This window comes from Cryptotermes secundus, unplaced genomic scaffold (genome assembly GCF_002891405.2).
Source record: "Cryptotermes secundus unplaced genomic scaffold, Csec_1.0 scaffold181, whole genome shotgun sequence".
NCBI lineage: Eukaryota > Metazoa > Arthropoda > Insecta > Blattodea > Kalotermitidae > Cryptotermes > Cryptotermes secundus.
Genome location: NW_019723906.1, coordinates 814,864 through 825,464, shown reverse-complemented (window position 1 = coordinate 825,464; position 10,601 = coordinate 814,864). Strand labels below are relative to the sequence as shown.

Below are 10,601 nucleotides of genomic sequence, written 5' to 3'. Positions count from 1 at the left end.
AAGACCGCACAGAAGATGTTTGGTTTACAAAAAAAAGAGCCAAATGAGAGATACGCAGTATTGGTGTGGTGAATGTGAGACAGCGTTGTGTATAGAAGAATGCTTCAATGCGTACCATACTCTGCTCAAATTCTAAACCACCTGTTTCCATTGCCGAGATACCGGGCACTCATATTATAAGGCAAGGTTATAAAACCATCTTTTAAGATCATTTTAGTGAAAGTTTCGTGCTTCAAGGCGTACCATACACTGCTCAAATTCTAAACCAACTGCTTCCATTGCCAAGATACCGGGACCTCATAACCACCTTTTAAGATCATTTTAGTGAAAGTTTCATGTTCCTATCTCATATAATTTAAGAACAATGATGAATAAATCATTTTTGAGCAAAATTTAAATGGTCGGCTGAATATATTACCGCCGGAGAGACACGGCAGCGGAATTTAAATGACCGCACGAAGGGGCTAAGTGGCAGCTAAGATGTCAAGATGCATGCAGTTGCTTTTGATGGATGTCAGGTCATCACAAAATGTATCTCAGAAGCAGAGACACCTCTACAATATATTTATATGTAAGTTTGAGTGAATACAGCAATAATCATTAATGGCAATGAAAATCCAATTACTGACTTCAAAATAGTTCCATGTTAATAAGCTGCTCTATGGGTACAGGTGTTCTGGACCACAGTTGCCAGATGCTTATAAATTCAACTGACAATGCAAAACAGGGAGGTACATTACCACAACAGTAACCTAGCAATGGGTTTTAACCTGAGCCATCAAAACCTAATTTTCTTAAGATTCAAATTAATATTATCCTGCCATCTAAACCTCGGACTTTCAAGGAGCCTATTTCTATCAGATTCACAACCAAAACATTACAGGCATTTTTCCTGTTTCTCACCTGCGCCAATATATACCTAACATAACACACGTTTTCCTCGTTTAGTTTGCCATATGAAAGTTCTATACTGTGTCTGTTGAAGATCGTTTTAATTTATTATTTTCACTGACTAAAATTTCAACTCTACATATATCTGAATCTTCATGACAGAAAGTGTTGTTTGGTATAAGTGTACAGTACTCACCACTTGACATCTGGAAAACCAAAAATTGCTTTCTAGCAGTTAACATGCCCATTTTGTATTCTGGAGGGCCTGGGTTCAAATCTCTTCCAAGACACTCGCCATTCTCACTGCAATTGTTGTGTGTTTTTCTTAATCCTTTCCACACAAATTCATCGAGGGTAAAACAAATTTAGCCATGACTGCTTCATTCTTCGAGGGTCGTACTGAAAGTCATGAGCAACAATTTTTTGTAAAGTAACATGCTTTATTATTGACAAACCAAATACGCCACCTCAATCTACAGACCTTTCTTTATGTTTCCACATAATTGCCACTTCTTTGTACACATTTCTCCCAGCGTCTGGGAGTTTGAAAATTCCCCTTCTGTAAAATTCCATTCCAGCCATCCGAAGACCTGATGCACTGCTTTCTGAATTGCCTCCCTTGTCTCAAAACGTTGTCCACACAGCTGATCCTTCAAATATCCGAAAAGATGGTAGTCAGAGGGTGCCAGATCAGGGCTATAGGAGGGGCGTGGAAGAACTTCCCACCCCATCTTTGCAATTGCTTCCAATGAGGTGAGTGGCGTGGGGGCGAGTGTTGTCATGCAGGATGATGATGTTTCGTCCCGGACGTTTATCACACAATATACGATGAAGCTTTGCAGCATCTGGACATAACGAGCAGCATTGATGGTTTGCCTAGGTTCCAGGAATTCGGCCAGAATAAACCCCTCTGCATCCCAGAAGACTGTGCCCATCACCTTCACAGCTGATGGCACTGTCTTTGCCTTCTTTTTTGATGGAGAATGCAAATAGTGCCATTCCATACTCTGCTGTTTTGTTTCAGGCTTGAAATGGTGAAACCAGCTTTCGTCACCTGTCACAATACAGAGCAAAAAATCATCGCCTTCATGTCGATATCTCTGCAGCAGTTCTGAGGTATTGGCTTTTCGCTGACCTTTGTGGTCTTCGGTCAATAACCGCGGGACCCAAAAGCACAAACTTTCCTATAGCCCAAGCTTTCAATCATCTCCTGTACTGCACTGTGCCCTATTCCAAGTTTTTGGGCTATTGTGTCCACAGTCACATGCCTGTCATCTTGAATGATCTCATCCACTCTTTCATTGTTGCGTTCAGTTGAGGCTGTTCAAGGACAACTGCTCCAAGGCTCATCTTCGATGCTGGTGTTCCCATCTTTAAAATGTTTCACCCATCTTCGAACACTGCTCACACCCATGCACACACTTCCATAAGCATGGTGAAGTCTCTGATGAATTTCTGCAGCAGGGATTTCCTCTTTCACAAGAAATTCGATGACAGCACACTGGCGAAATGACATACTGTTGTCGGCCATTTTGTTAGGAGTGATACTGGTCATGTGATGCAAGCTATTGATGTCACAAGACACTCAAGGTTAACACAACAGCTGGTTCCACCTACCATCGTACTCTCTTTCATCTGCTGTTCCCAGGTTGCACGCAAAAAAAAAAGTTGCTCATGACTTTCGGTACCACCTACGTACATCCTTTCCAATTCATTATTCACAAATCAACCTACCATTCGATGCTCTGTAGTGTGAGCTACTGACAACATTATTAAATAAACCATAAACAAACAACCAGATATAATGTACCTGGTTCAGCAAGACAGTGGGGATGAAATTCACTCTCGGATATAGCGCATTGGTTGTGTCGCCATGACGTTTCAACAGCTCATCTCCTTCACTACCTGCTGCACATTCTGCTATTGACTTCCATTTCACACCATGCTCCTGGGCACACTACAATCACAAGAAAAAAACTTGCTTCTATACATTGGGTTGATGGATGCTCCCTCAATACTGTAAATATGAGATCTGATACAGTGTTGTGTGCAAGTAATGGATGTCATATGATGCTAACTAGGTTTATTTTCTCTCTCTCTCTATTAAAGGCAATTTCAAAATACACAGAACATAAATTCCTCTTTCTATAGTTTATAAGCACTTCCTGAAGGGCTCGTATCACACAATTTTACTTACAAAATGCCCATTTTAAAATAGCCGTAAATGTATTTCTGGAGCACCTATCACTGGCAGGATCTAACCTCTTCTCCAATCTTCTCTGGGTTCATGTTATCACTGATCATGCAGGTTGTGTATTTCAGCTGTGTATCAGGCTGTGTCACCTTAGAGATGGCACAAGCATGAATCTTGTTTGCCTGGCACTCCAATGGCCCATGCTGACAACTGAACATGTAGCCGGCTTCCACTGTCTCTGTCTGCAACAGCAAGTGAAATGAAATCTGTTTGCTGGTATCCTTAGTTTTATGACATCCATGCTTGGCAGAGAGAGAGTTATGATAAAGTATTCAGTAAGATTGTGGATGCAATGATAATAATTGATCACGGTATTCCAGCATTAATACTGTAACAGATCTGATCAATGGGTTGCCAGGCAACAGCTCTGTAAACACGATCCAACAAGTGACAATAAAAGAAGCTGTTTTCTGTAGAACTGACGCGCCAACAGACTGACTGGATAGCGATCACATGATATGTGTTTACTGTAGGTCCATGTCCATTCCACGGCTATATATGTAAGTGACAGAATTATTTGGGGGCAGTTACAAGTTACGAGTGAGAAGTAGTGGCAGAAGCACATGAACAAGCAATCAAGCACTAAGCTCCTGGGGTAGAGAAGAGTACAAGAAGTCAGTCTGTGACGACTTAATGTGTGATTAAAAAACTTTACTTATGTGTCATATTTGGTGTATAATTCACTGAGACTGTTAAGAGCTTCCGTGTTATAAATCTGTGAAGACTAGTGCAGATAGACTGAAGAGATTAGTGTGGAGTGACTGTAAATTGTGTAAAGTAGCAAAGGTGTAATAATTAATTGTAGTTACAACCTGGATGTGGTTAATAAATCCAACTACCTATCCAAACCCTGTCTTTATTCACTAATACATGTGACAATATCAAGAGTAAAATAAACCTCTTTCTGGCAAGCCATACGAGGGGGTACCCAAAAGAAACCAAACTTATTTTTTTTAAACTTATTTATTCAAATTTTAAGCACAAACCTTCAATCCCCTTCAAAGTACTCTCCACTTACACTAATACACTTGTCTAGTCTTTTATTCCATTTTTCAAAACATTGTCTAAATTCATCTTTTGAGATGCTTGACAGCGCCTCCGTCATTTTTTCCTTCACCTCAGCAACATCAGCAAAACGCTTTCCTTTCATGTCTCTTTTCATTCGAGGAAACAAGAAAAAGTTTTGATCATTTCGGGACTCTTCTTTCAAAGCACAGCATGCTTCCACACGACCTTGTTTTTGTTCAGCAGTCAGCAGTCGTGGCACGAATTTCACAGCCACCCTTTTCATTCCCAAATCTTCTGTCAAAATTCGCTGAACTGAGCTCCAAGTCACAATTTCTTCAATGGTCTGTCGTCGATCTTCCTTGATGATTTCACGAATTTTTTCAACATTTTCATGTGTTCGGGCCGTGGAAGGATGACCAGAACGAGGTTTGTCATCAATTGACATTTCACCATTTTTGAAACGGGAAAACCACTCAAACACTTGAGTTTTCCCCATTGCATCATCCTTGTACGCCGTTTTTAACATTTCAAGAGTTTCTGTTCCACTTTTCCCGAGCAAAAAGCAGAATTTCACCGCCACACGCTGTTCACGAAAATCAGCCATTGCAAAAACGACGATCACACAAAACAGTTGTCACTATAAACTCTGCCAAAACTAGTCCTTACCTTCTGAAGCAACGGTAGTCAGCTTATCGACTCAGGAATGTTAGCTCTATGCTCTCATAGCGGCAAAACACGATACTACAAAAAGCTCTGCCCACAAAAAAATTAGTTCGGTTTCTTTTGGGTACCCCATCGTACATGTAAGTTCAACACATTCTACAACTAAACGCTAAATCCTTCTTTGGGACTGTAGTCTGGCTACCATGAATCATATACACTGTTACTTACAGTCATTCACATTAACCTGCAGCAACCTAATGCATCACAAACCATCTTATTGGAGTCAGACAAATTAATGAAACTCCTTGGCAACTGTCATCTTGAACCAGTACTTTTAATGCTCTGATCTGAAAACACATGCTTGCAACTTTATGCAGTTATCTGAAAACACATGCTTGTAACTTTATGCAGTTACCCATACAATATTTGACACTATTTTTCATACAACTGAGAGTGTTTTGTCAATATGACATAAAACTTTTAACAATCAAAAGGCAGACCAGATGCTTATTGCAGTCACATCCATGATCACTTTGGTTATTACAACATACTGCATAGGTACCAACTTCTTCATTCATTCATTTATTTACAGTTCTACAAAATCCATGGAGGTGTCTGCCTCAGATATAGAACAAGTCAGCAATACAATATAACATATGAATATACATACCAGATAGTCATCATCATCGTCAAAATTTTAAATACTCAATACAAGACTACTGTACAACAATACATTCCATATATTAAAATAACATATAAAATTACATACATGATCAAGAGACCACCAAGACTCTTAGTATAGTTATATAAAATCTAATTTCTTAATATATAATACATCTATATCACAACAATAATAGTATCTTTCTCCTGTGTACTTTATTACATAGTCTGTTGCATCCTACCAATAGGCAACGGTGTTTATTTAAATATACATGAGGGATCAATCTTTATTCCAGCAGCAGTACTCTTCAACAGTGTAAAAGGAATTGGTGATAAGAAACTTCTTTAACGCCACTTTAAATCCAGGGATGCTGTAAGATAATTGTTTAAGCTCTGGAGGGAGGTGGTTATAAAGTTTGATACCAGAATACCATCCACCTTTCTGAAATGTTGTTAAGTTTACCACTGGAAGATATCTGGTATTATGGGTGTGGACATCAGAGTTTGTTATATAGCTATACATATGTCCAGCAATACAACACATGCAGCCACATAAGAAAGACACATCATAAGACACAGTATATACACAATTAAAACATAAGGACGACGACTCCCATAGCAGATGAATGGCATTACACATGAGTTTGATATATGACATGTAAGATGATAGATCTTAACAAGTTTTAATATATAAATTTTATTATTGAACAACGACGAACACACATTTTACGTCATTTTATAAATGGACACTTGATGGCAGGCAGTGTAATGGTTTAACATGATTAATACACATGAGGATGGCAGAATGATGCCGAAACATGTAGTGTGAAGTGACAAGTGAAATTGTATGCACTAAAAGACGGTTAATATATACCCACATTATGGATAGGAATTAGTGCAACAGGGCACTAAAATACAACATTATTTAGTTTGGGTATCATTTGGTCAATATGGGTTTGCCATGACAATTTATGATCAATAACCAAACCTAAAAATTTTGTAACATTGACACTGGTTATTTGTTTTTTTCCCACATAGCATATGTAAATCAAGATCTCTTGTGTTTTTAGTTACAAATTGTAGAAAATAAGTTTTTGCAGGATTTAGTAGTAATAAATTACTACTAAACCATTTATTTCATTTTTCTAAAACTATATTTATATCTTTTTCAAATCTTGGGGAATCAGGATTAGTAATTATTAGACTTTTATCATCCACAAAGAAGACTGGACTGGATACATCAGCTATGGCATTAGGCAAATCATTGACATATAGAAGGAAAAGCAGGGGATCAAGTATGGATCCTTGAGGGACTCCAACAGTAATAGGCTCCAATTTAGAGTAGAATTTAATTGAGTCAGAAACAACTATTACTCTCTGGTATCTACCTAATAATTAGGATTTAATTACATCGTTGCTCTTCCCTTAATCCCATAATGTTCCAACTTTGAAAGCAGAATATCATAGTTGTGTACATTAATTTGTTTAAATTTTCTTCATGAATCATTTTCCCATGTAACAGATGAAAGATGGTGTTTCACTGAATCTTGGAAGTCCTCAAAAACCTTTGAAAGTAAATATTTCCAATGGCTGATTTACTAAATTCCAGCCTAAAAAGAATGATATTCTACCGACATTGTAAATATGAAAGCTGTTTCTATCCATTTGTTTGTAATAACCATAAAGACACTACACTATAGCAATAAGCTACAACACCATTTATTTATACTTAGTATGTGAATACTTACAAAGTACTACAGAATAATTACTTTCTATCTTCATGGGATGAACAGAATCTTAAAGTGCACAACACCAGCCTAAAGTGTTCAATATATCATTATGCACAGTCCAATGAGAAACTTGTTACAATAACTGTTTAACTCTGAAAATCATAGTACATAACCTAAATAAAATAATAACATCTAAAGAACTCACCTTGGCTTTCCCATATGGCACCAAATTAACCTGTATAAGATGTGGAATTTTCTCAAAAGTTGGTAGTAACTGTTTTGTAAAAAAACTTCTTGAGTCTGGACAAAGAGCTTCATAAAATACAGTTACTATTATTGGTGGCACTCTTGACGGCACCACAGTTTCCCAGTGGTGACTCAAACTCTATAAGAACAACAATTTATGTACCAGGAGCTAATTAAGTTTCAGATTAATCCTAAGTTGTAAACTTTCACTCCTGTACTACAGGACATTAAGGGTGGTTAGGGGGTGACCAATAGGCTGTCTTGGAATGTGCAAAAAAAATATCTTCAAGACAGTACACTCATCAAGAATAAATATTACCAATTTTGGCTTTCATGAGAGTTAACTGTTGATGTTATTTCTGTTTCTGAATTGTTATACCATATGGATGCGCGTGACACTGCCTCCATCTTCAGGGCTAAAGTGTGTAAGGTGGGCGAGTTTCTGTGTACATATTAAATCCTGTTTTTAAAACACTTGGAGGGGAGACTGAGAGTTCGTGCCTCATCTGGGCCAATAGGGACAACAGACCAGGAATGCTCTGCAACTGGCCATTTTAATGGCCATGAAGTGCATAAAAAACACTGATAACTGAGGTTCCTCTGCATTCACACATCTCAGTGCCCACCAGGCATAATGTGACTTGACATTTTATGCTGTGGGTCAACTGGCATGAAGAATGGCATGGATATCACCATGGGTTTTGGCAGAGACAGGAAAACAGAAGAATGAATGGTATACCTCATCCATTGCCTTAGACAGGGGCAGTGGGTAGGTTGAAGATTTTCTGTGTGGGGGGGGGGATCCCCCTTATAGAGTAGTTGTAGCCATTGCTCAATCTGCCATGGGATTTGTGGGGAGAGAATGCTCATGGTGTCCTTTCTGCTGCTTGGTTGTATGGATGATCTTCCAGGCAGAACTTAACTGGTAGCCATCTTCTCTATTAAAGTTGCTGTCTAGTTTGATTTCTATGGCTTCCCATATAACTCTCCTGATTTAGCGAGACTGTCTGGATAATGTCATGTGTCTTTAGAATATATCGAGTGTCCCTGATTAAGTGAATGACTTACCACTGCCAAGTGTCCTGAATGGTAGAGCCAGGGGTCTCTCTCGTGATCATCAGGAACACCTGGTGGTGGCAGAGGATGCAACCAAGCAGGCACACCAAATATACTTTCAGGACACCATGGCATTAGCCAACCAACCCCACTATGCCAGGAGAGTTATCTGGGAAGCTCCAGAAATCAACTTACATGACAACACCAAAGACAGCTACCAGTTAAGTCCTGCCTGGAAAGTCATCCATACAGAGATGAAGCCGTGAACATACTTTTCACACAAATCCCATACCATATCCAAGGAAGAGCTATAACTCCATACAAGACATGAGACTCTCTTTCTCTCTTAAGGGAAAACCCCAGCCTACACACTGCTTCTGTCAAGGCTCATCAACCTTCTTTCTAAGATACACTTTTTTCATTCATTTATTCTTTTTTATTTTATCCTGTATATCAAAATACATTGATATAGGACATGTCCACCTACATTATTATCAATATACATTAATGATTATGGTATAAAATTATTAGAAATACAGATTATTCTATACAACTTGTTTATCAGTAGCCAATATTACAGACTTCATCAAAATAATCTTCTACTGAATAACAGCATCCCTTAATAAGTAAGTAATTCAAATGCTTTTTAAATTGGTTCTTGTTATTTACTTGCTTTATGTTGGTAGGCAATCTATTATAGAAGATACAACCTGCTATTGATGGTTTAAAGTTATAAAATTATGTGGCATACCTATGTTAGTCATTATTTCTTGTGTTATATACTCGTATATGTACTTATTTATAGTGCATGTTATACTTTTCTTTTGCATATATGATTGTTTCTTGAATGTAGAGTGAGTATACTGTTAATATCTTTAGTTGCCTAGAATTATCTCTGCCTGATTCCAGCTGTTTTAATCCTGCCTTATTTGAAGCATAAATATTCGTCTGGTTAGTGCCTTTGCACTCTGTCCCCATACAATGATTTAATATACCAGAAGGGCACAAATTAAACCATAATACAGCATTCTTCTTACATTCATATCAAGTATTTTACATAGTCAATTAAAAACAAGTTATGGCTGATTCATGCTCCTTCCTTCACATCCCTGCCAAAACCTACCTTCAATCCATAACGATTTCCCAGACAACTGACCCACAAAACTGAAAATTATGCAGCATTATGTCTGGTGGGCACTTTAATGGGTGACAGCTCATGAACTACTAGTTGCCAATGTTTTTATGCACTCTGCGGTCCAACTTTCTTGCTCCACTGTAACTCTTGGCTCAGACAAGACACAAACCCCCCATTACCTCCCCCACCATTTTTTTTCTAAATAGAATTCTATATACAATCAAATAAGCACATCTTACACACTTGGAACCTGAAGGTGTCGGCAGCATGTACCTCCGAAACCTAGGCAACATCGCCCACATCCACATGGTATAACAACGCAAGAAGGGAAATAATATTGAGAATAAATATTTTACTTAAAACTCAATACTGTCTCTTAATTGTCAAGTTTCAACAACTCTTATGTGGAAGTCACGCAACTTTACAACGCATTTTACATGACTATCCAACGTTCTTTGAGCAGTCTAAATTCAGACAGTGAAGAAACACTTACTTACATTAGATTCCCACAAAACTTGACATCTCATCAAAACAGCTTACTTTCGTACTCACCTGATTTGAGAACTCGGAAAAAGAAGGGAAATGCCGTAGTGTCTGCCACAGCAAAAAACAAACAACTACAAAAGCAACTATTTTCAAGCGCATCATATATGTAACAGACATTTTAAAATAACAATTTCGTTCTTTTAACCCATACACGCTTCAAACATTTACATTAACTTTTACAAACCGCTCGAACATCATCACTCACGTACGTACGACCGCACAAGACTACCGTCGTCACCGGTTACTAGATTGATGACCCACTAAGGAAACTGGAAACCGCAATTCTCGAGAATTGTTATTAGCCTGAGTTGAACACATCTTACTGAATGGAGCAGTGAAAATTGAGAAAATGGCTATGTAGTTTCCTCAGTTTTCACATCTCCATTCAATAACACGTGTTGAAGCCGGGACA

The 10,601-nt window shown here is 38.2% G+C and overlaps 1 protein-coding gene across 2 annotated transcripts in view; it reads right to left on the bottom strand.

Annotated features, from left to right (window-relative positions):
- Positions 1-10,601, bottom strand: part of LOC111862002 (GILT-like protein 1) — a 21,647-nt gene extending 11,046 nt beyond the window's left edge. Inside the window, exons 1-4 of one of the 2 annotated variants that reach the window (XR_002842358.2) lie at positions 10,196-10,601; positions 7,412-7,591; positions 3,154-3,327; positions 2,702-2,848 (exon numbers count right to left, since the gene is read on the bottom strand). Coding sequence is in view for 1 of the 2 variants with exons in the window: in XM_023847030.2 (XP_023702798.1) it covers positions 2,702-2,848; positions 3,154-3,327; positions 7,412-7,591; positions 10,196-10,306 (612 nt within the window). In the remaining variant the exon portion in view is untranslated. The remainder of the gene's footprint in view (positions 1-2,701; positions 2,849-3,153; positions 3,328-7,411; positions 7,592-10,195) is intronic. The other variant, XM_023847030.2, reaches the window with a different exon arrangement.